General features: G+C 45.1%; 1 protein-coding gene across 1 annotated transcript; it reads left to right on the top strand.

Moving 5' to 3' along the window:
* Positions 1 to 20,636: 20,636 nt before the first annotated feature.
* On the top strand, positions 20,637 to 25,347 carry wdr82 (WD repeat domain 82). Its single transcript, XM_056273470.1, has 9 exons — positions 20,637 to 21,113; positions 21,602 to 21,699; positions 22,719 to 22,785; positions 23,161 to 23,260; positions 23,696 to 23,812; positions 23,947 to 24,102; positions 24,295 to 24,364; positions 24,627 to 24,769; positions 24,853 to 25,347. The coding sequence occupies exons 1-9, from the start codon at positions 20,953 to 20,955 to the stop codon at positions 24,880 to 24,882; spliced, it is 942 nt and encodes a 313-aa protein (XP_056129445.1). The 5' UTR covers positions 20,637 to 20,952; the 3' UTR covers positions 24,883 to 25,347.
* The last annotated feature ends 791 nt before the right edge of the window (positions 25,348 to 26,138 follow it).

The following is a 26,138-nucleotide window of genomic DNA, read 5'->3' as shown; positions in this document are numbered from 1 at the left end:
GCCTACCAAGCATTCCAGCAAACAAGGTTAGATGCAGACCCACCACCTGTGAAATTCCATGACAAGATGACCAAGCAAAGTCTGAAAACATTCTCCAATGTCAGCACAAAACAAGCTCATGGAAAGAAAGCACAGGATGTGGTTCTGAAGGCAGATAGAAACCTTTTCAGTCACATGATCCTGGTGGCTGAAAGCAGGAAGGTGAATCTGAAGGATGTCCTTGCCTACCCATTGGGCCCACTACCATGGGCACTGGCAAATGCTGATGGGTCCTTACGAAAAACAAACAAGGCTGCACTTGCCAGAGAGCTTGAAAAGAATGTATCTCCTGCAGAAGACATCCCAATCCCATCTACTTCCATCATTGATGGGATGAGCCTGGTCCAAAAAATGAATGGCAACAACAAAACCTTTGCACAGGTGGCAGAGTCAGCCTTGACCCAGGTCCTCCATGAGGGAGCACAGAGTGGGAGGATTGATGTTGTTTTTGATGTCTATCACCAGACTTCGATCAAAGATGCTGAACGACTGAACCGGGGTGGAGACATCACTCTCCAGTACAAGAATCTTGCAGGGGGACACCACGTCCAGCAGTGGAGAAAATTTCTGTGCAGTTCCTCCAACAAGACCAGTCTCATCAAGTTTCTGGTGGAAGAGTGGAAACTCCCACGATACAGAGCTATGCTGCATGGCAAGGTGTTGTACATGACCTGTGAGGAAACCTGCTACAAGTTGACAGAAGATGGGTGTGAGGAAGCAGCAGAACTGCACTCCACACATGAAGAAGCTGACACCCGTCTGCTCCTGCATGCATTGCATGCAGCAAATGCGGGCTCAAAGTCAGTTATCATCACAGCTGAGGACACTGATGTCATGATGCTTTGTCTTGGCTTCCAGAAGGACATCACCTGTCCCATCTACCAGAAGTGTGGGACTCAGAACTGCACACGGTTTGTCGACATCACCAAACTGTCAAGTTCACTTGGAGACAGCATCTGTGACAGCCTAATTGGCTTACATGCCTTCACAGGCTGCGACACTGTCAGTGCATTCGCTGGTCGAGGGAAGCTGAATGCCCTGAAGATAGTGAGAAAGCACACTTCCTGCCAAGAGACTTTTAGTCAACTGGGACAGACATGGAATGTGAGTGATGAGCTGTTCCAGAAAATTGAGCAGTTCACCTGTCGGATGTATGTTGCTAATAGCAGCACTGCTGAGGTGAACAAACTGCGTTACCAGCTCTTCTGCACCAAAAGGGGAGAGGTTGAGTCCAGCCAGCTGCCACCATGTAGAGACTGTCTCTTTATGCATGTTCAACGAGCCAACTATCAGGCAGCAATATGGAAGTGCTGTCTGCAGGCTAACTCTGTGGTGCCAAGCCCTACTGAGTATGGATGGACAGACGATGAAGGCAAGCTGGCCATTTACTGGATGCGCTCCCCACCTGCACCAGATGTGGTCTTGGAAATGCTAACATGCAAGTGTGTGCATTCATGCAAAATGCCAAGCTGCATGTGCCTGTCAAATGGACTTCCATGCACAGACATGTGCAGGTTACAGACCTGCAGTAACCAAAAACAGCAGGATGGTCCAGAACTGGACTTTGAACTTGGGGAGTCAGATGATGAGAGAAACGAGCAGTTTGATGAATGACAGTGTGATGATTCTGATGGTATTACTGTGGTAGTAGTCTATTGATGCACAGGATGTTGATTCTGGACTTGGTTACCCAGAGCTTGATAACAATAATGTAACCATATTCACATATACCCATTACCCTACCCATTACCATTACATATACCCACTAATGATATGGGATTACATGTATCATTGACTAAGTATATGTAAATGTCAATGTTGTTTAAAATATTAAAATAGTTCATTACCTCACTATGGTATTCCTTTTTATCATGTATTTTGATTGTGTATTTAAACAAATGTATAGAGACCAGTTTGTGACCTAACTGGCTTTGGTCTAGTTCTCATTTAAGGCTCACAATCACCTCACACAATGAAATAGTATGGGTATATTATACATTTCCTGAATCTTTACAGTCCTGTGAGTATTCCAGTTTTTGTGTTTTGTGTCCCTGATATTCCTAGATGCCACAGGGCTAAAAGAAAGTATATAGTTTAGGCGAACATTGCAGAAAGATGTGTGTTATTGACGGGTTGAAGAGCTCAAGTGACCTCTATATTTGTGAGAAATATCCACAACAGGGCTTGAATGAAAGCTAAGAAGGTCCCCTTTAAAATGATACCAAAGACAATATTATAGAACATTGAAAAATGTCCTGACCATGAGGCTAAACCAGGATATGCACCAGCGTCTAAAATGCAATTTAGTTTAGCGGGTGGTTAACTTCATGAGCTGATAACTGTGATACAGCTGCCACTCAGGAATGGTTATCATACCAAAATATCATGTACAGACATGGATCCTTTCAAAAATTATAAGTAAGTTTTGCCACCTTGAGTGTACCGAAATATCGTCTGGCCCATGGTCTACAGGGCGCGTGGGAGAAAAACCCGAAACGGCAACGTAACGCTAAACAGAAAGGAGGCAAAGACTCCAGAAACACGGAGCGCGGAGGAAAGTGCGGCAGATGTAGAAAAATGCAACACAAAAACCAGGAAAGAGGCCCAGCGTTCAAATCAGCATGCAACGAGTGCAAAAAAAAGGACATTGGGAGAGAATGTGTAAGAGCAAATTGGTGAGTGGAGTTACAAAGACTGATGAGCAGAATGCATACTTTTGGGGATCAGTGAATGCAAACTTGAGGGATGAAAAATAGACAGTGCAGCTTCTCATTGGTGCAACACCAGTGGAGTTTAAGATTGATACTGGAGCAGACGCTAGTGTTATGTGTGAAGAGACTTTCAATATGCTAATTCCAGAGAGAGAATTAAAGCAGACCACTATGCACTATGCAGTCCAGGGGGTCAATTGAATTGTCAAGGGCAATTTCAAGCATGCACCATGTACAAGGGCAAGTCATACTCATTCCCAGTGTATCAGAGGGCAGAGTGTCAATAACTTACTCAGCCGTTCCACTGCAGCAGAGATGGGCCTTGTGAAGCGAGTCGAGGAGGGCCATAATGCATTTGGAGAGCATGGCACTCTCAAGACGGAGCCTGTAAAGATACAGTTAAAGGACAATGCCACACCATATGCAGTGCACACAGCGCGCAGAGTCCCAATACCGCTAATGCACAAGGTTAGAGAGGAGCTGCGCCGGATGGAGGAGAACAGCATTATAGAGGAGGTAACAGCCGACAGATTGGTGTGCCCCTATGGTGCCCGTCCTGAAAAGGTCTGGAAAAGTGCAAATGTGCATGGATCTAAGAAACTGAATGAACAGGTCAAGAGAGAGAGATTCATCTTACCTACACCGGAGGAGATCATAGCCAAGCTGAGCGAAGCAATGGTGTTCTCCAGCCTCGACACAGCCTCGGGATGTTTCCAGATCCCTTTGCACAGTGACAGTGCCAGGCTGACGACGTTCATCACTCCATTCGCCAGGTACTGTTTCCGACGCTTACCGTTTGGAATAACGAGCGCACCAGAGATATTTCAAAGAAAAATGACAGAGACACTGCATGGCCTACAGGGGGCAGCTGTGTACATGGACGACATAGTCGTGTACGGAAGGGACATGGAAGAACACGACCTTCGGCTTCAGAAAGTCCTGGAGAGAGTCGAGTCCGCTGGACATAAGCTCAACAAGGAAAAGTGTATGCTTAGGCAGAAACAACTTCACTTCCTGGGACATGTGATCGATGCCGCTGGCGTGCGATCAGATCCAGCCAAAGTGGAGGCTATCCGAGAGCTTACCACACCAGAGAATGTGCAGGACCTGAAACGAGTCCTTGGCATGGTGAACTATCTCGGTAAATACGTGCCAAACCTATCCACAGTGGGCCAGCCACTATATGAGCTGCTAAGGTCCAAGACAGCATGGACCTGGGGGCCAGCACAACAGACAGCGTTTCAGAGGCTTAAAGAGCTCCTGATGACATCGCCTGTGTTGACATTCTACGACATCAACAAACCCAACGCACTCTCAGCTGATGCAAGTAGCTATGGTATCGGTGGCGTGCTACTGCAGCTCCATGGGGAAGACTGGAAGCCAGTAGCATACTGCTCCAGGAGATTGACTGACGCAGAAACCAGATATGCGCAGATCAAAAAAGAGTGTTTGGCGTGTGTCTGGGCCTGCGAGCGGTTTGAAAAATACCTCTATGGCTTTGAGAGTTTCAAACTAGTGACAGACCACAAGCCGTTGGTCCCACTAATTAACAGCAAGGACTTGGAGAATGTTCCATTACGGTGCCAGAGACTTCTTATGCGGCTCATGAGGTTTAAACCCATAGCTGAGTATGCACCTGGAAAGACACTGGTTGTGACAGACACACTGTCAAGGAGCCCTGTGCGCCACATGGAGAACGAGAGGGACACACGCTCAGATGTGGAGTGCTACATCGCAGCTGTCATTGAGAACATGCCTGCTACGCCACAGAAGCTGGCCAGCATCAGAGCAGCCACAGCAGCGGATGAGATGCTACAGACGGTGATCAGACACATCAGGTTAGGGTGGCCTGGAACACGTGAGTAAAGTCCCAGGTAACATAAAACAGTATTTTCCAATGAAAAGTGAACTTTCAGAGTATAAGGGAATGGTTAGTAAGGGATGTCGAATAGTGATACCTGAGACATTGAGAACAGACATTCTTGATAGGATTCATGATGGACATCAGGGCCTCACAAAATGTCGGGAGAGGGCAAATGCCTCTGTCTGGTGGCCGGGCATTTCCTCACAGATAAAACACAAGGTCTCGTCATGTCAGTTTTGCTGTGAGTCAAGAAGAGCACAGAAAAAGGAGCCATTGATCTCTACTCCACTCCTTGACAGGCCATGGAAGCGTATAGCTCTGGACCTGTGTTAGTACAACAAACAGAACTATTTAGTTATCTCAGACTACTACTCTAGATACATAGAGATTCTACACATGACAACAACAACCAGTGCTCAAGTCACTCTGAAGCTAAAAGCAACATGTGCCCGGTACGGCATACCGGATGTGGTCGTGAGTGACAATGGGCCACAGTTTTCGAGCACCGAGTTTCAAGACCTAGCCCGTGAGCTCGATTTTAAACATATCACCTCGAGCCACAACGCACAAGGAAATGGTCACGCTGAAAGGGCCATGCAGATTGCAAAGAGAATCCTGAAACAGAATGACCCTCTCATTGCACTCATGTGCTACAGTTCGACTCTGTGCAGCACCATGGGAGCCAGCCCAGCTGAGCTCCTAATGGGCCGGAAGATCAGGACAATGCTTCCCACCCTCGAGAGAAACCTGCAACCTAGATGGCCTAATTTGCAACGGATCAAGCAGAATGACAAGGCCGAAAAGAAGAAGCAAGCCATCTATTATAACAAACGTCACGGGATGAGATCCCGAACTCCACTGCAGCCAGGTGGTCATGTTCTCACCAAGCTGGACCACCAGAAATCCTGTACAACTCCTGCAGTAGTGACCAGTGAGAGTGTCACTCCACGCTCTTACCTCATCGAGACACAGCAGGGTGGAACGTTCCGGCGTAACCGTCACCATCTCCAGGTGATGCCTGCTCCAGAGTCAGCTGGGAGCATAGCACCTGTCTCACCTGTTTGCAAGGATTCCAGTCAAGAGCCTTATGACACAGTTAGACAGGGGACTGGTCCACACACCCCCAGTGTCAGCATACATGCTTGTACAGAGAAACTGTCACAGACCAGGTCTGGACGGGTCATTAAACCAGTTGTTAGACTGGACTTGTGAGTGACTGTGTTCTCATATCTCATGGCCTTTGGGGGGATATACATTTATGAAAATAGGGGGGAAGAAAAGGGTGAACAAAAGAAGAAAAAAAGTTCCAGATGGTAAACTATATAACTAAGGAGTTATTTAGAAATGTCAAAAGAGTTCCAGAGTGTAATAGGTTGTGAAATGTTAAACTGAATGTTGAAGCCTTATTGTTGCTGTCAGTGTGGTAAGAGTTGTATTGATGCTACAGAGGAATAGCACTGTTTACAAAATTTTTAAATAAAATAATGTTATATCTGTTTACTTTAAAAGGCGAAAGGAAAAACTAAAGGGGGAGATGTCATAGTATTACAGTTAATACGGTAATGTGCATGACAGTGACGGAAACTGTGAGATGTGGCTGTACATGAAAGGGGTTTTATGACAGTAGACTAAGCGTGAAGGTCATATTGCATACATGTGAGCTGACCTGTTAGCTGAATAAAGTAGACACTTATCCCGCTCCGTTTGACTGGACATTCCGTGATTTATTATACACTATATGTGTCGGGAGGATTGCCGTGATTTGTACATCGAGGAAACAAAACAGACGCTGGGAGAAGGGGGGGGGGCGGGGGCTGGACTACTTGGATGCTGGCCAAGAGGATGGCGCAACACAGAAGTCAGAACTAACGTGTCAGGCCAGGACTCCGTAGTCTACACCCATCTACAGGCCAGTGGGGGTTGGGGGCTAAGAGTACTATCTGTCGCCATTTTACAATACTGTGATTGCAACCATTCTCCAATCCTCTATGCATAGTACACATGGCCATTGTAACTCTAGTTAATGGCCACACCCATATTTGCATATGAAACTGGTCGTTGGTTTCAACCGTTATGCAGCCGTATTGTTTATAAGGGTGGGGATACCTGCAGTCAGTTTAGACTGAAGAGGTCACTTAGTTAAGTGATGAGATGTTTCTGTCAGTAAACGTTTTATCCAGATGAACTGATTCATATGAATCAAATGGTTTTACCAGCACATATTCTGGGCCATTTTGTCTCGAAAATATGAATTTCATACATTTAATAATGACCTAAGATGAAATAATAGGGGATGCATTATTCGGCAACAATTAGTTCAGCCGAACAAAGCATGCACTCAGCAGAAGTGTGAAAAGGGGGTGTGCATCACATGCAGCGAAGAGGGGACGCGAAAACAATGGTGAAAAACCAAACCAGTCACCAGAATAAAATGTTTGCTTTTTATATTTCTCCAAACCACAGATAGAGCCAAATTTAAAAAAAAAAGGTTTCATATCAACATTTCAACTCATAGCCCATGTTGGTGTAGCCTGCGTCACATTACATGACTGTCAAGATTCTGTCTGCAAAAAAATTGCTTGCATTCCTTCTATTCTCAGTGGAAAATGCAATATTTTAAGATAGTTTTGGCATTAAATTGTGTTTTGATAACATTTCTAGTGAAAAATGTGGATCTTATTTTCATAATCTTCTTTAAGTGAATGTACATGATTTTTAGTTTGTACAAAGATTCTTTCAGATCTCATCAGAAAATTGTTGGAATGCAATGTTTCCACAGTGACAGCTGGCCAGTACAGGGCGCTGGTGTGGCGTCCCCTTCAAACATCAAGAGATGAAAATCTATTTAAACATGTTAAATATAATTTAGTTGTATAATGCAAAGAAATATGAAATAAAGGTGTTTTTCAGTATGTGGGTGCCTAGCAGCCATTATATATTGGTTCCAAATGGTATTCGGTTGAGTTCTGTCTGAATACTTATACAGTGCATCCGGAAAGTATTCACACCCCTTCACTTTCCTCACATTTTGTTATGTTACAGCCTTATTCCAAAATGGATTAAATTCCTTTTTTTGTCATCAATCTACACACAATACCCCATAATGACAAAGTGAAAAAGGTTTTGTAGAAATGTTTACAAATTTATTAAAAATAAAAAACTGAGATATTGCATGTACATAGGTATTCACACCCTTTGCTATGACACTCAAAATTGAGCTCAGGTTCATCCTGTTTCCACTGATCATCCTTGAGATGTTTCTACATCTTGATTGGAGTCCACCTTTAGTAAATTCAATTGATTGGACATGATTTGGAAAGGCACACACCTGTCTATATAAGGTCCCATTGTTGACCGTGCATGTCAGCGCAGAAACCAAGCCATGAAGTCAAAGGAATTGTCTGTGACAGGATTGTATCGAGGCACAGATCTGGGGAAGGGTACAAAAAAAAAATCTACAGCTTTGACGGTCCCGAAGAGCACAGTGGTCTCCATCCTTCATAAATGGAAGAAGTTTGGATCTACCAGGACTCTTCCTAGAGCTGGCCACCCAGCCAAACTGAGCAATCGGGGGAGAAGGGCCTTGGTCAGGGTGGTGACCAAGAACCCGATGGTCACTGACAGAGCGCCAGTGTTCCTCTGTGGAGATCGGAGAACCTTCTAGAAAGACAACCATTTCTGCAGCACTCCACAAATCAGGCCTTTATGGTAGAGTGGCCAGACGGAAGCCTCTGCTCAGTAAAAGGCACATGACAGCCCGCTTGGAGTTTGCCAGAAAGCACCTAAAGGACTCTCAGACCATGAGAAACAAGATTCTCTGGTCTGATGAAACCACGATTGAACTCTTTGGCCTGAATACCAAACGTCACGTCTGGAGGAAACCAGGCACCTCTCATCACCTTGCTAATACCATCCCTACAGTGAAGCATGGTGGTGGCAGCATATGCTGTGGGGATGCTTTTCAGCGGCAGGAACTGGGAGACTAGTCAGGATCGAGGGAAAGATGAATGGAGCAAAGTACAGAGAGATCCTTGATGAAAACTGTAATATTTGCTAGTAACATTTGATTTGCTAATGTCCCTTACGGCTTTCCGTAGCGCCACAACAAAGTCACGTGATGTACGTAACAACGTCAGTCGGAATCCGGTCGGTGAATAAACACCCAGCACGAGAGAAGTCGTCCTTGCTTTATTAATGTTATAAGTTAACATAGCCAGAGGGCACAGAACATTACATGGTGTCAGAGTAGCGGAGTTTAAATACCCAATATGAATTCGTACGGCGTTCCAGCTCCACGGATGGACTGGGAATCGGCGAACTTACCTGAAGCATGGAGACGATTTCGACAAACAACGGAGCTAATGTTCAAGGGCCCCCTGCGCGGGAAGAACGAAGAGGAGAAATGCAGCTACCTCCTGCTCTGGATAGGGGAAAAAGGGCGCGATGTGCGCAACACTTGGACACTCAGCGGAGAACAAGCCAAGAAGCTAGAAACGTACTACGATAAGTACACTGAGTACATCACCCCCAAAGCAAACCCGATTTATGCCAGATATAAATTTCATGAAAAGATGCAGGGAGAGAGTGAATCCTTCGAACAATTTGTAACTGAGCTAAAGCTCCTAGTCAAAGACTGTGGCTACCCAAATGCCGACGAGATGGTCAGGGACCGCATCGTGTTTGCCACCAACTCACCCAGAGTGAGAGAAAAGCTACTTAGCCAGGGAGCTGAGCAAACGCTAGAAAAAGCCATAGATGTAGCCCGCTCACACGAGCTAGCAAAGCAACAGCTAAAGTCTATGGGCCAGGGCAGCACGCATGAAACGGTGCACGCAATAGGCAGAAAGACTTACAAACCGAACGCACCCAAAGCAGCTAACGCTAACTTCAGACAAAGGGAGGGTAACGTTAGCACCGCCGCTAGGGCGTGTAGCTATTGTGGAGGGCTACGCGGCGCTAAAGCCACTTGCCCAGCTAAGGGTAAACAATGCATTAAATGCAAGAAGCTCAATCATTTTGCTAAAGTATGCAAGTCTAGCTCCCAGGGACAGACAAAGTACTACCGCGGCACAGTACATGCCGTCGGAGAGAACCCAGAAGAGTACACCACTGACAGAGAGCAGGAAGAACTGTACTTCGACAACATTACAGTGGAGAGCACCGCTGTGGGAGAACAGACAGAGCTGTATATATATATAGACTGCATCTCAATAGAGAACAACGGAAAAAGCAACGAGCAGGCTTACGTAGAGGTTGGAATTGGCACACCTCCACAGAAGGTAAAGTTTAAACTAGACACTGGGGCACAGGCCAATACTATTCCCACCAACCTGTTCCAGGCGCTGTTCAAAAATGTGACACTGAAACCAGCAATACACAGACTCACTGAATATGGAGGAGGCGCGCTGAGCGTGAAAGGCACATGCAAACTCAAATGTAAGTACAGAGACAATGCAATGATGCTGGACTTTTACGTCATTGACACAAACGCCCCACCAGTCATGGCAATGAAAACATGCCGTGACCTAAACTTGGTAAAAATAGTGATGGCTGTGAGCGAGGAAAACAATGTCCCATCACAGAGCATAATGGATGATTATGCAGATGTTTTCCAGGGAATAGGAGAGTTCCCAGGCGAGTGCACTTTCCGCGTCACACCAGATGCAACGCCGGTCGTCTGCCCGCCACGCAGAATCCCCATCGCCCTACGCAGCAAACTGAGGGACGAGCTTGACAGCATGGAGAAAGGCGGCATAATCTGTAAGGTAACAGAACCCACAGAATGGGTGAACGCACTCGTCATTGTTGAGAAGCCAAAGACAGGCAAACTTAGAGTGTGTTTAGACCCCAGAGCTCTTAACAAAGTGATACAACGACCTCACTACCCCCTCCCCACGCTGGAGGACGCCACCACAAAGCTCGCTGGAGCTGAGTACTTTAGCGTGTTAGACGCGCGGTCAGGCTATTGGGCCATCAAACTGAGCACTGAATCCTCAATGTTGACGACATTTAACACAGTGTTTGGCAGGTATCGTTTCCTCAGACTGCCATTCGGAATCGTGTCCGCTCAAGACGAGTTCCAGAGACGCGTGGATGAAACATATGAAGGATTGGACGGTGTGACGGCCATAGTGGACGACATACTAGTGTTCGGCAAGACTAAAGAGGAACATGACCAGCGTCTCAGAGCGATGCTGAAGCGCACAAGGGAGCGAGGGGTGAGGCTCAACCCCGACAAGTGTCACATATGCATGTCCGAGGTAAGCTACTTCGGCCACACGCTCTCACACGAAGGCATCAAACCAGACCCACACAAGGTGAAGGCGGTCAAGGACATGCAACCCCCACAGAACAAAGCAGAGCTGGAGACAGTCCTCGGCATGATCAACTACCTTGCCAGATTCGCTCCACACCTCTCACAGATAAACTCACCCCTCAGACAGCTTCTGAAACAGGACAGTGAGTTTGTGTGGGATGCAGTCCACGACAAGGCGTTCCAAGAGATGAAGAATCTCATTACACAGCACCCAGGTCCAGTACTCTCATATTTCGACCCGCAGAAAGAGCTGCGACTCCAAGTGGATGCATCCAAAAGTGGCCTTGGGGGTGTCATGCTCCAAGATGGCAAACCAATTGCCTATGCGTCCAAGTCACTCAACAGCACTGAAGAAAACTACACACAGATAGAGAAGGAGCTCTACGCTGTGGTCTTCGGCTGCAAGAGGTTCCACGAGTACATGTACGGACGAAAAGTGATTGTGGAGTCAGACCACAAGCCTCTGGAGGCAATACTAAAAAAGCCACTGGCAGCAGCACCACCCCGGCTGCAACGGATGATCCTGGCGCTCCAAAAATACGACATCCAAATCATCCACCGCCCCGGTAAGGACATACCAGTGGCCGACACACTGTCACGCAAGTCAATAGAACACCACGACAGTGACCTACAGGAAGGGATGGAGGCCCAAGTGCACACAGTCCTCAGCAACATCCCTGTGAGCGACACAAGACTCACAGAAATCAAGCAGGAAACAGCGCAAGATCCACAGCTCACCGCACTCAGACGAGCCACACTCACTGGCTGGCCAGACACAAAGAAAAAGTGCCCGCCCAGCATCCAGGAATACTGGAACCACAGAGCAGAAATCTCAGAAATTGACGGTATCCTGTTCAAAGGTGCGAGAATCATTGTCCCCCAAAAGCTTCGCAAGGACATGATACAGCGCGTCCATGCCAGCCACCTTGGCGTGGAAAAAAGCAAATGCCGAGCAAGAGACTTACTGTTCTGGCCTGGCATGGGGAAACAGATCGAGGATGCGGTAGCAGACTGCAGCATATGCCAAGAACGGCGCAGCGCAAATGCAAAGGAACCAATAATGTCACACGCCATACCCGAGCGGCCGTGGCAAGTGATAGGCACAGACCTATTCACGTGGAACTCACAGGACTTCATAGTCACTGTGGACTACTACTCCAGATTCTTCGAGCTAGAGAGACTTTACAGCTGCACCTCATCTGCCGTCATCATGAAGCTGAAAGCAGCAATGGCTCGACACGGAATCCCCGAGACTATCGTCAGCGACAACGGTCCGTGCTACAGCTCTGGTGAGTTCTGCAACTTCTCACAGACATGGGGTTTCTCACACACCACCACAAGCCCCCACTACCCACAGAGCAACGGCCTCTCCGAGAAGACTGTCCAGACGGCCAAACGCATCCTGGACAAAGCCAAAGCTGAGAACAAAGACCCCTACATGAGCTTACTGGAGTATCGCAACACACCGGTGGACAACCTGAAATCACCGGCACAGCTACTGATGAGTCGGAGGCTGCGGTCCATTCTCCCATCAACAGCAAAACACCTGCAGCCACAGATCGCCAGTCAGGAGGATGTTCACAAAAGGAGAGAGGTATGTCAACAGCGCCAGCAGGCATACTACAACCGAACAGCCAAACCTCTGCCCCACCTGCCCGCAGGCACACCAATCCGCTTCCGGCAGGAGGATGGATCCTGGAGACCTGCAACTGTGGAAAGACCAGCGAACACAGACAGGAGCTACCACATCCAAACCAAAGAAGGTCAGATCTACCGACGCAACCGTCAACACCTGCGACAAAGCAGAGTGAACACTCACACTACACACACACACACTTCACAGCAGACTGTTACCAGCGCTAACAACAACACACAAACCCATCAGCAAGAGCATGCTGAACCTCCAGACACGAACAATCAGCGACAACCAGACACACAGCCTGGTTACACCACGAGGTCAGGTCGCATGATCAAACGAAGACAAATCCTTGACTTATGAATGTTAAAAAAAGAGAGAATTTTACACCAACCTGTACTATACGTGCTATGTTTTGAAAATAAATATTTACAGCGTTCACTTACCTTGTGTACCTACCTGCTGTTTGCAGTTACCAGTAATGAAATGAAAAAAAAAGATGAAATGTTATTACGGTGTCACATTTAGACAGTGAAGGAAATGTTTTACACTACTTTGTTTGCAGTCCAGTTATATAAGAGTTCCACTTTCATATTCTTTCTTATTAAGATTGTATTCGCTTATAAACGTGCTCAACGTGGTCTGTATCTCTGCAGAGAAAGCAGCACTTTTCAGAAAAAGGGAGATGTAATATTTGCTAGTAACATTTGATTTGCTAATGTCCCTTACGGCTTTCCGTAGCGCCACAACAAAGTCACGTGATGTACGTAACAACGTCAGTCGGAATCCGGTCGGTGAATAAACACCCAGCACGAGAGAAGTCGTCCTTGCTTTATTAATGTTATAAGTTAACATAGCCAGAGGGCACAGATCATAACAAAAACCTGCTCCAGAGCGCTTAGGACCTCAGACTGGGGCGAAGGTTTACCTTTCAACACGACAACTACCCTAAGCACACAGCCAAGACAACGAAGGAGTGGCTTCAGGACAAGTCTGTGAATGTCCTCGAGTGGCCCAGCCAGAACCCAGACTTGAACCCCATTGAACATCTCTGGAAAGACCTGAAAATAGCTGTGCAGCGACGCTCCCCATCTAACCTTACAGAGCTCGAGAGGATCTGCAGAGAAGAATGGGAGAAATACCCCAAATATAGGTGTGCCAAGCTTGTAGCTTCATACCCAATAAGACTTGAGGCTGTAATCGCTGCCAAGGGTGCCTCAACCAAGTACTGAGTAAAGGGTGTGAATACTTATGTACATGCAATATTTCACTTTTTTATTTTTAATAAATTTTGAAAAAATTCTACAAAACCTTTTTCGCTTTGTCATTATGGGGTATTGTGTGTAGATTGATGAGGGAAAAGGAAATTAAATCAATTTTGGAATAAGACTGTAACATAACAAAACGTGGGGAAAGTGAAGGGGTGTGAATACTTTCCGGATGCGCTGTACTTCCTGGGTGAGGGGCGGCAGCCAAACCATGCCTTATGTAAGTCCTCAAACTTCTGGCGAGCAGGTGACCTGAGGCTGCTGTCTGATTGGTTTCTTCAGATTTTCCAAGTGCGCACCAGACACGCCCACTTTTATTGGCAGCGAATTGGTATTGTTTTAATGTTTTTTGATCTAATGTGATTGGACAATTCTCGTGGCTGTCGAGCATATTCACACCCACCACGACGCCTCGTCTCTGTTTCTTTCTGTTCCGTTCTTTACTCAACCCTACAGAATGGATGGTTAAAGCTTTACTTGCTTACTTATCGGTTTATTAACAGGAATCCTTAGGTTATACAGTTCCGTTACTTTCATCTCTAGTCAGCGTCACTCGCGGTCTGTGTCACACTCTAATTGCTCCCCGGAACCACAAACTAGGAATAACAATCCTATTTGTTACAGTCTCGACTGTCAATCACCCACCGTCCACGAACCCTGATAAAATCTATAGGCTACATTGTCGTTCTTGATAACTCGGACTGTGTGGGCATTAAAGCAGCTGTCAGGGGGGGTTGCGCCAAGGTAAATTGCGCCCCCCCAACATTTTTTTTCTAGCACCACCCTCCAGATATCGAACACAATCCCGAAACGCATTTTTACTATACTTGCTAAAATATCCAAAATAAATCAACATTGGTATGCTTTTTTCAAATAAGCCATTTAAATGCAGTATCATTTATTCTTCAGCTGCAGTAAATATTTGATATTGTAGCGGATTCGGGGGACAACGCAACCACAGGAACTGCCGCGGCCGGGAAGCGAACCCGTATCGCCCGCACCGCAGGAGGCATCGCTAACCGCTCGACTAAAGGATCAGATATGCGAGCCAAAGGCCAGCGTGTCTTCTTATCCATGCATGTTACAATATTGTGGCGAGCCGGCGTGGAGGAATGAGTCGAGAAGCAGAGATCTCTTCTCTTTTTTTTTAATTGCAAAATTAAATATTGATAACACAAAAATACATAGAATTGTTTGCTTGCAACATAGCACTCCATACTCTACAACAGATACAGCAAAAACAAAACAAGCAAACTACTGCATGGAAAATGGTCACAAAATGATAATTGATAATAAAATGATAAGAAGAATATCTCTTCATTCGCAACTTCCGTGCCCCATACACCGCACGACCCCGGTAGAGCTCTTTTATTTTCACACCGGCCAGAACAGACAACAACAGTCACGGTCCAATGGGGGGTGGGGTTTTTTTGTCTATCGGCATGATTTATTTATAATTACAAATTAGGTGCTTATATCTATGTCTGCAGCTGCTGGCCAATTCATTCCTGTTATTCAATGTTTCTGGTTTGCAAGTGATAAAATATTTTTCAGTCAGACATAGATTGCACATTTTACTAGTGGTTGAATATGTTTTGTTCTTTGAGAGGATTTTCCAGGGGGTTGAATAATTAGTGTTTCTGTCCGCCAATGACCAAATATAACGGTTTACAGATGTTACGTTCTTTAAACGTTTTTTTTTCTAAAACTACACGTGTGCATTAGTCCTCTTTTTGAATGTTCCCTCTGTCAGACCGTCGTATGTCTTTATTTTGCCGTTGTCATTTCTCGTCACCGTAGCTTGGCAGATAACTCCTTTCGTCTGGCATTTTCTTTCGAGGGGGCATGAGTCGTTTACACGGCAGTTGCAGTTGGGGGAGACCGATTGTGATGAAGGTGTTGTAACCAGATATTTTCTTGCCTGGTGCGGGATTCGATACGAGGTGTACTGCACCACAAGGCGACATCACTAACCGATCGGCTAAAGGGCCAGACCCGTTAGCTTGGGGCTAACGTGTGTAAACTACTAATAAGACACATTAGTCCCTAGTTAACGGGTCTGACTCTTTAGTCGAGCGGTTAGTGATGTCGCCTTGTAGTGCAGTATACCCCATATCGAATCCCGCACCGGGCAAGAAAATAACCGGTTATACGTGTCTTATTAGTAGTTTACAGAGTCATTGATATGTTCATGATTCTTGTGTTGTGGGACGATATTATGTGTAGCTTTAGAAACAACCGTTTAAAGAATGTAACATCTTTAAACTGTTATATTTGAAGTTGACTTAAAAGCCTCAACTACTGGGTACCGTGTGTATTCATCCACAATGACAAGTACACACACACACAGCACCTTACATACGTCACACACTAGTATTGTTGCTGCTCTTTTGTTCTGTTTTGTTGTTGTTCCGTTACTATTGTTGCTGAAGTGTTGAGGAGCCGAAACTCAAGAATTTTACTTCCTTATGCTTTTATAATGAGACGTAACAAATAAAGAATCTTGAAGTAGATACTCTGCAGTAGGGAGAGGTCCATACAAGTCTGCACTTGTGCTATGCCAGGGGGTTTCTGGTAACTCCGACATCTGCAGTGGCTCTGAGTGTTTGACTGGTGTGTTTGCCTGGCATGCTATACAGTTTTTGACTGTAGCTTCTGCTTGCTGGTCCATGTTTGGAAACCAAACTTTTGTCCCGAGGAGTGTTTTTGTCTTAATGCTCTGGTGTCCCTCATGGGCAAGCTGTAGGACTCTGTTCTGTAAGGCTGACGATTCTCGTGTTTCTTAATATGATATTGTCCGTGGGTGACACTGTTAGTTCATTGCTAATTTGTTTGAATTGCTTCAGAATGGCAGTGTGATGTGTGTCATGTGTGACCTTGTACCAGGTGGTTTTGATCTGGGATTGTTCCAGATAATCTCAAGGGCCTTGTGATCAGTCACTAGTGTGGATGGATGTCCGTAGATGTATAAGTGGAAATGCTCGCAGCTCTAGACAACAGCCAGTGCTTCTCACTCTGTCTGTGAGTAGTGCTTTTCCACATCACTGAGAGCCCGGTTTGCATATGCTATGGTGCGTCTTTCACCTTTGATAAAGGATGGCGCCGAGGCCTACAGGGCTGGCATCGATGATCAGCTCTGTTTCTTTGTTTGGATCAAAGTATGACATGATGGTATCACTGGTGAGACTGTTTTTGATGGCATTTAGTGCTGCTTCTTGTTCTGGGCCCCACTCCCATGGCGTATCTTTCCTTGTGAGCTTGTGCAGTGGTGCAGAGATATAGAGGCAAAGCCTTTGATGAATTGAGAACAGTAATTGGTCATCCCAAATAGACTCCTGATTTCACCTGGATCCTTTGGGTTGCTGGCCTGCTGTACAGCTGCAACCTTTTTGAGGTCTGCCAAGATGCCATCAACAGAAAAGATGAGGCCAACAAATTCGAGCCTGGACTTGTTGAATTCACATTTCTTTCGGTTGAGTGTGAGGCCGCTTTCTTTGAGCCACTGGAACACTGCTCCGAGGTTGCTGTCATGCTCAGACTGGGAGGTACCATAAACGATGATGTCGTCACTCAGATTTTTCACTCCTTTGAGGCCTTGGAGAGTCTGGCAGATTGTGTTCTGAAACACCTCTGCAGCTGATGAGATACCGGAGTTCAGGCGTTTATAACGCCTCAAAACAAGGTGGGTGGTGAACGTGGTTATATACTTGCTGTCAGGGTGGAGCTCTAGCTGGTGGTACCCTGCTGTCAGATCCAGTTTAGAAACACAGTGGATCGAGTCAGTTCATGAATAACATCATCCATGGTAGATGTGATGTGACGTTCACATTCGATGGCAGTGTTTGCTTGATGCATGTCCACGCAGAGTCTCACTTTGTCTGGGTCTTTTGGTTTCAGGGGTGTGATGACGGGAGACACCCATGGCGTGGAACCTGACACTATCTCAATAATGTCATCTGCTTCCAGTTTTTGCAGTTCATCTTCCACTTTCTGCCTTATGTGGAATGACACATGCCTGTGTGGTTGACATGTGGGTTGGACATTGGGGTTGATATGGAGCTTAACCTCGAAGTCTTTCAGCTTGCCAATTCCATCAAACAGCTCTGGGTAGCTGTCGACAAGCTCGTCTGCAACTGTTCTGCTAGTTGGTGTGGGTGACACGAAGGTCCCTATGTTGATCAGTCCTAGCTCCGTAGATGTGTCATAGCTTAGTATGGAGAAACTGTCCCCTTGAATCACACAGAACATGCCTTGAGACTGTTTGTTTCCTCTTTCCGCATTTCATTTGAACGCACCAAACACAGGGAGAGGGATTTTGGAGTGATAGGGGTAGATTTTCATCAGTTGGCCTGAGTTGTGGGCGTGGCTTTAGTTTGTTGAGTGTTGCTCAACTGATGATGTTCGCTGTGGCCCCCCGAGTCTATCAAGATTGGCACACTGAGGTTGTTTATCTTAATGTTGGTCTGTGGTAGTTTTGCAGTCTCTGTGTTTACTACGAACACATATTCATCATCGCTGCCAGATGAGCCTGGCTTGTTACTTTCACTGGGTGTAGTGCTGGTCACACGGTGTACTCTCTGACGTGCATTCTGTTGTTTATTGTTGTCTTCATATTATTTTGTGTCCTTACCTCTGAGTTTTGAGCGGCACTGTCTTGCAAAGTGGTTTTGTTTACCACATGCTCTGCATAGCTTGCCTTTAGCTGGGCAGTCCTCTTCGTGTGGGTATTTGCCTCGACAATTCCTACACTAGTTGTTTGGTTTACCTCTCACTGGGCGTACATTTCCAGCTGAAGGCTTGTTTTGTTTCATTGTAGCAGCTGTACCCTGTTCTATGTCTGCAGCCTGCATTTCAGACTGTTCTAGAGTTCTACCGTGGTCCAGAAGTCCATTTAGTGTTATGTCGGGCTATCTCGGCGCCTTCCTGCAAAGCCTGGGTTATGTGCAACTCTGTATTAGTCGTGCTTTTGTTTCAGAATCTATGTTTATAGACTCAGTTCTTTGCGGGCATGCGTAGCCTGGTGGTAGTTATCCAGATTTTCTCCTGGTTGCTGCACTGCTTTTCTGAATATGTAGACTTGATACTGGACATTCTTTTTGGGTGGAAAAATATCCATTAAGCATCTGTTTCGTATCTGCATACTTGTCTGCCTCGACTGCCATAGAATCATAGATATCACGCACTCGTTCTCCTGCTAGTGCAACAGCAATGCTTTTAGCATAGAATCGCCAGTAATGTTCATAGCTATGGTATTATATTCAAACCTTTGTATCCATTTTGTCCATCGTGGTTCAGTAGAACTGGGATCGCTTTCACTATCAAAGGGGAGGAGAGCGACGTTGCCTGCGAGCGACATGGTAACGTTATTTTGGGAGTTAGCTTGTGTCCTTGTTAGTGTAACCGATTATTTTCTTGCCCGGTGCGGGATTCGATACGAAGTGTACTGCACCACAAGGCGACATCATTAACCGCTCGGCTAAAGGGTCAGACCCGTTAGCTGGGGCCTAACGTGTCTTATTAGTAGTTTACATTAGCTTAGTTTAGCGACTCACTCGGTGATTTCGTCGTTTCTTTTTTTTTCTTTCGACTGAATTTTTCTTCGTCGCACAAGTTTTGATCCTTGTCGCCAGTGTGATATTTTGTGCTTCTCGTAACATCAATAAATGGACAGACAATGACTGGCGTGAACGATGATTTTAGTGAAGTCTCACAGGATATAGTTACACATGGCAAGTGGCTTCCTGGCTGAGCATAAGTGCCCGACTACCTAGCTGGCTATCATATCCTCCTATCAGCAGGGGGCGTCCTTAAACTAGAGCCCAGTCAGCTTGTGGCCAGTACGGCGACTTTTACACACTTATGCGCCTCAGCACTCGTTGACCCCGCTGTGTGACATTACGTTGTCTGAGTCGCTGTTGTTCCTAAACGCTTCCACTTTTCAGTAATACCACTTACAGTGTGTATTTATTTTATTATTATGGCAGTTTCAGTCCTCCATACAGTTAACCGTGGACTATCTAGCGGGGAAGAAATTTCACGAACTGACTTATTGCAAAGGTGGCATCTTATGACAGTAACCACGCTTGAATTCACTGAGCTCTTAAGAACGACCCATTCTTTCACAAACGTCTGTAAATTCAGACTGCATTCTTCTTCTTCGTCTTCTTCGTCTCCTGCTTCTTCTTCGTCTTCTACTGTTTTATTGGCGAATTGCAACCAGTTGGAGCATTATCGCCACCTACTGTTACATTAAAGAGTCCTTAATTTATAGCCTTCCCATCAGGCCAGTATCTATCAGTACTAGCTGCTTGATTTTATACGCCTGTGGCAATGGGCCTGAATGAAACACCTGAATTCAATGATTAAGGGGTTTGTCCCAGTAGTTTTGTCCATACGTGTGTGTGTGTGTGTGTGTGTGTGTGTATATATATATAGATATATAGATATAGATATAAATAAGATTGTTGTGTTGTAGTATTGTTATTCTATGTTAAGCACAGAGAGAGCCACGAAACCGGAGTCCAATTCCATGTTTGTGCAAACCTACATGGCCAATAAACACGATTCTGATTCATATGAGAAAATTGCGCGTGTTTGCGTGCGTGTGTGCATGCGTGTGTATAGGGGGAGGGCTAACTGACGCCCCACTGTACGCTAAGGATTCTACGTAGAAGTTTCAGAACATTATCAATGGGCGAAATGCAGAAGTTGCGTCCTCACAATCGAAGTCGACATGAATCGGTCATAAAAATCCAAGTCGAGTAAAGATAATTCAATCGAAAAAGAAGTATGACGTTTGATGCGTCTTTCATCACGGTTTTTCTTTTTTTCCTTTCCTTTTTTTTGAATGCGCCTTATTTGCGCCTTGCTGACGCAGAGAAGGCGGTACCCATTTACACCGTGGAGCGCAAGTATCGCGGGCGGGCGGGCTTTCTTCACAGTTTTTGAACTATCCGACAAAACAAGATAGGTTTAGGGAAACCGTATTGAATACGTCTATTTTTTTTGAAAATTTATATCTTTACAACCAAGTCTTGTAAACTAGTGCAAGGTGTAAAACAACAACAACAACAACAAACAAACGAGGGTCTGTGCGCCCAACGAATACAGAGGCCATCATGAAGCTGACGGACAATGTGCTGCGGAGCTTCAGGGTGGCGAAGGTTTTCCGAGAAAACTCGGACAAAATAAACTGTTTCGATTTTAGCTCGAACGGGGAAACGATTATCTCCAGCAGCGACGACGACTCTCTCGTCTTGTACGACTGCCAGGAGGGAAAGTAAGAGCGTCTTCTGTTCGTGCTTCGTCGCTGCTAATTTGTGCTAGCCGTCGCGTCGCAGTGGAGGTTTGCCCGCTGTCCGGCAGCACCGAGGCCTGCTGCATTGCGGAGGCCCCGGGCTCGCCTGTGTCTTCACGCCGTTATTGTGATGGCGTAGGTCGCAGGCTTCGGGGGCAATGCCTGGGTATACGCTCCTCGTTAACAAAGGGGGCTTTGAGAATAACACAAATTCGACTTTTGGTTTTATTTTGCGTAGAGCGAGGGACCCGTTCCGTTTATTTCAACAGAAACGGTCAATCGTCTTAAGTTGTGGTTGTGTTAAGCTATTCAACTGCATTGCTCAATAGACAGCTTTGAATTGGTCACGCATCTGCTGGCCTAAATGTGTATTCAGTGTGATTAAGTTAATGTTTGATGACGTTATTAGCAAAAAGAAATATCCTGATGTTCTCTCCATGTCGTGTGCTCTCATATCTGTTCACTGGAAGACCTAAACGGACCCTGTACAGTAAGAAATATGGCGTGGATCTGATCAGATACACTCATGCAGCCAACACTGTGGTCTACAGTTCCAACAAAATTGATGGTACGTAGATTGAAATTCGCTATTGTTTTAAATGAATGACGGCGTGATACTCAAGCTTTGCCTCCAAGCTGGGTGTGTTAGTGCTAAGAGTTACCAATTACTGCTAAGAGTGTAAAAATATGTCCCAATGGTGACTAAGGTGATGGACGGGATGTTTCATACGAGCTGTCATACCACTTTGGACCTCTGTTGTGGGGCATATTGCTCACTCTGGTCTGAGGTAGTTGTTTGTACAGTTTGAGGGTCTGTGATTCTGCCCAATACAGGAGCTAACTGTACAAGTGACTGCCTTGCCCAGGGTTGAGTCCACTCATCTGATCTGCCCTTACCCACAAGAGGAATTGGGGGCCAGCTTTGCTTTGGTTACCACTGGATGTCACATCAACACCAACCATAAAACCATTTCATACACAAAGCTAGTTCATGCCAAGATGCTCCTTATATTGACAAAGAAAGGGATTTTGCCCAAAAGACAACCTCAGCGGCTAACATTAAAACATAAACATTAGGGAATGCTTAAATGCATAAACTAACAACATCCATAAATAAAAAGAAAATGTCAACTTCAGTGAGAGGTCAGTGAGTACAGTCAGGCTCAAGCATGTTGATGTGCCCCATTTCCTTATTGGATTTGGTTGATCATATGCTTTTTGAGAGGTTAGTTCCACAGGCTGTGGCAGAATCCATATACCTTAGTTTTAACGCTGCATGAGGGAATTTCCACCGAGTGGTGTTCGTTGAAGTCACATAAAATATTGTTACACTGTGACTACAATTCCCGACATCGTTTTTCATTGAAACGTAGCAGTCAGTTCATTAATGAAAGTTTGATTATATTGCACATTTACGTGTCCAATTACAGTGAGGTGTGCATTATTAAGAGCAAGTGAAAATTGAAAAATGGTACTCTTAAGAAGTAGCTCTCTCAGATTATGTGCTAACAGTGGGTGTAACTGTAACCTCTGATGTATGATTTTCATTTTCCCCTGACCTCCATTCTGTCATTATGATTCTTGAAGACACAATCCGGTACCTGTCCCTCCATGATAACAAGTACATCCGCTACTTCCCCGGCCACAACAAAAGGTGAGGATTAGAGTCCTGTAAATGTTCCTGTTTTGACATTCTTGATTTTGTTGTTGTTAATTTTCCTAGAGACAACATGGACAGGAGGGGTGTTACCATAGCACTTTACTCTTGGCCTACAACAGGAGTATGCTTTTAGTAGCCCTTCTTTTTGGAATGGAAAAGCTCAATTTAATCTATTCTGCTTTCTAGACAGGATCGCTATAGGGCAACAAATGCAGTTAACCACTTATGGAGCCACGCGATGGATAAAACTTCATATTTACATTTTAGGCTATTAATAAACGTGACACTCTTTGCAAGAGCTACAACAGCGTACTTAAGCCTTTTGAGTGGCTGTAAGGGTGTCACTTTGTCTTCTTTATTTTCCCTCAGAGTGACATCACTGTCAATGTCTCCTGTGGATGACACGTTCATCTCCGGCTCATTAGATAAAACCATCAGACTCTGGGACTTGCGGTCCCCCAATTGCCAGGCAAGTCTACTTTGTATGCCCTTTACCAAATTTGCAGTGGTATTGTACATTACTAAAATTACAATCCTGAAGATTAACTTGCAAACAAAGGTCGTTTTTGATGCTTTCTATTAGTGGCATTTAAAACAATAGTTAATACCAAATATCCAAATCATGAATGCTTTTGTCATTGCTAATTGTAGTGGTTACTGTCAGGTAGGGCCTTCTCTGGGGAAAATGATGCTGTGCATTGTGTTTTATTTCAATTAACGATGGAGAAGGTGCCGACAAAAAACGGGTGACTTTGTTTCACTTGAATGGCTGTGTGGATTGCGCAATAGATGTCAGTCAGTTGAACAAAATAAGATTGTGAGGATTGTAGCTTTAAGTTGTAAATTTAAATTAAGGTTTTGGTTGTTACCTTCTGTCTAAAGATGTACTTGTCATCACTCTTAGGGTCTGATGCATCTGCAGGGAAAGCCAGTGTGTTCCTTTGATCCAGAGGGTCTCATTTTTGCTGCTGGAATTAATTCAGAAATGGTTAAACTCTATGACCTCCGGTCTTTTGACAAGGTAAGATGCGAGTGAGCGAGACCGAGGGAGTCAAAGGGTATAAAGGATGAATTGGTGGTGGCTTGTTATAAGGAGAATTAAATTGTTTCACTTAATAGGTTGACCAGATCTGTAATGATCTCACTTGTTTGCAGGGTCCCTTTGCAACCTTTAAGCTGCAGTATGATCGCACTTGTGAATGGACAGGGCTCAAGTTCAGCAATGACGGGAAACTCATTCTTGTCTCTACGAATGGAGGAGCCCTTCGCCTTTTAGATGCCTTTAAGGGCGCAGTGCTACATTCCTTTGGGGTAAGGGATCATTCGCATTCATTGACATTTAAAACCTGGACAGGCAGCGGAAACGTTATTTGAGGCAAAGACATAAGGACTCATACCCTGCCAAACTAAATCATGTGGTCTAGACAGTCTGTCATTATAAATGAATGTTGGTATTGCTAGAAATTACAGCATTTTGCCTATTGGTTTTCTGTTCCCTCAAAGGGTTACAACAACGGCAAAGGTGTGACACTAGAAGCATCATTCACCCCTGACTCTCAATTCGTTATGATTGGTAAGTCAAAGCCGAGTCTTCATTTTGTGTGCAGTTGTGTGTGTGTGTGTGTGTGTGTGTGTGTGTGCATGTAGAGGAGTGTTTGTGTGACATAAGGTAAAATGATATGATTTAAAATATGTTGCTCGAAGGACCAATCCTTAGAAATTCCTAAGAATCATTAGTTTTTAATAAACAACCACAAACATCTTAAACTAGGTTCACTTAAGAAGAATCATTGATGCAAGAGGTGGTTGCTTAATTTTTGCATGTGCTTTTACAGGCTCCGAGGATGGAAAGATCCATGTGTGGAATGCCGAGAGCGGTATGAAAGTGGCTTTGCTAGACGGGAAGCACACAGGACCAGTCACCTGCCTGCAGTTCAACCCCAAGTTCATGACATTTGCCAGTGCCTGTTCGAACATGGTGAGAATACAAATAACACTCGGGACAAAAACAAAGACGGGGATCTTGACTTGAATTGCTAAAAGCACGTTTCGTTGTTTCAGGCATTCTGGCTCCCCACCATTGATGACTGAAAAAAAGTGCTAGAATGCTGCCAACTGAGGTCAACAGTGAAGCAGACACCACCAGGGACCAGCAGGGGTCAGCAGACCCATCTTCTTGTATATTTTTTTGTTTTGTTTTTGTCCCCCCCCCCCCCCCCCCCATTAAAGTATACACATTAGTGGTTGTTTCAGGAAGGGCATCCGACGTAAAAATTTTGCCAAATCCTTACGCAAATCGACAAGACCGCCATCGGTGCTGTGCCCTCACAGGGTACCGATGGAGGCTGTCCGGTCCACTGTGGTGACCCCTGGGTGACAGGGAGCAAGTGAAAGAAGAAGATACGCCTATATATGTGTATACTTTATTGGAAAAAAAAGAAAAAAATAATTGTAAATAAGTGTGTTGCTGAAATGAATTGTCTCTATTCTCAACTTTTATACTATTATTTAACATAAATGTTTAATTTGTGAGAAAACTATCGTCTCTTTTTTTGGTCATTTGTCTCAAGTCCTTGAATCATAAGCATCGGTTTGATATTAATCTCGAGCAAGGTTCTTTGTAAAGGATTGAGGGTATCAGAAAAGTATTGAAATAATCTAACATATCCGACTTGAAATTCTTGTTTGAATGTTTTTACATCAGCAGTAATGGACCTGCTCTTGTCATATAATAGAAATTGGGTCAATGGCCAATAAGTCTGTTTTCTTAAGTAACCAAATTTAACATGGTGACTTCTTCACCCGAACACCGTAGAAGACAACACATTTTGTAAGGTAGGAAATAAAAGACTCGGGTATTTGCAAAAATCCACTCTACCCAAAAGTGCAAAATATTGAACTTCAGAAATCTGCAGAAAGCAAGTCTAAATTCTATCCTACGACATTCACACATCAAGTCTCGTAGATGTGAAACCTCAAGTCAAGTCAATTTTATTTGTATAGCCCAATATCACAACAGGGTTATATATATGTATATGTACAGATGTGGGGCATATTGATCAAGTTGGTGAGGACCTTGTCACAGTTGTCGCCAGGTCTACCTTCAGAAGTTGGTTGTTAGATTTCCAGGTTACAACCTCTTGAGAAGTTCCTGTGTGTGTGTGTGTGGGGGGGGGTTGGTAGGCCAATACCCAGGGCTGGATGGTCTGGAAGCTAAATTTGGGAGAGCAGTGATCAGGTTCCCCCACTGTGTGCACATGATACTGCCCTAGTTACATGAGCCGTGTCCCTTCTCACACTCCCAATCTTTCAAAGAGCCCCACACTCACTCAGCGTTCCCACTCTCA

This window comes from Lampris incognitus, chromosome 2 (assembly GCF_029633865.1).
Source record: "Lampris incognitus isolate fLamInc1 chromosome 2, fLamInc1.hap2, whole genome shotgun sequence".
NCBI classification, from domain to species: Eukaryota; Metazoa; Chordata; class Actinopteri; order Lampriformes; family Lampridae; genus Lampris; species Lampris incognitus.
Note: the sequence above shows the minus strand (reverse complement) of the source record. Positions and strands in the feature narration are given on the sequence as shown.

What these genes read in the sequence shown, in the direction of transcription:
- wdr82 (XM_056273470.1), top strand. Translation starts at nt 20,953, where the DNA reads ATGAAGCTGACGGACAATGTGCTGCGGAGCTTCAGGGTGGCGAAGGTT. An exon ending in TGCGGTCCCCCAATTGCCAG is followed by an intron (nt 23,261 to 23,695) that starts GCAAGTCTACTT and finishes CATCACTCTTAG; the next exon opens with GGTCTGATGCATCTGCAGGG. An exon ending in ACCTCCGGTCTTTTGACAAG is followed by an intron (nt 23,813 to 23,946) that starts GTAAGATGCGAG and finishes ACTTGTTTGCAG; the next exon opens with GGTCCCTTTGCAACCTTTAA.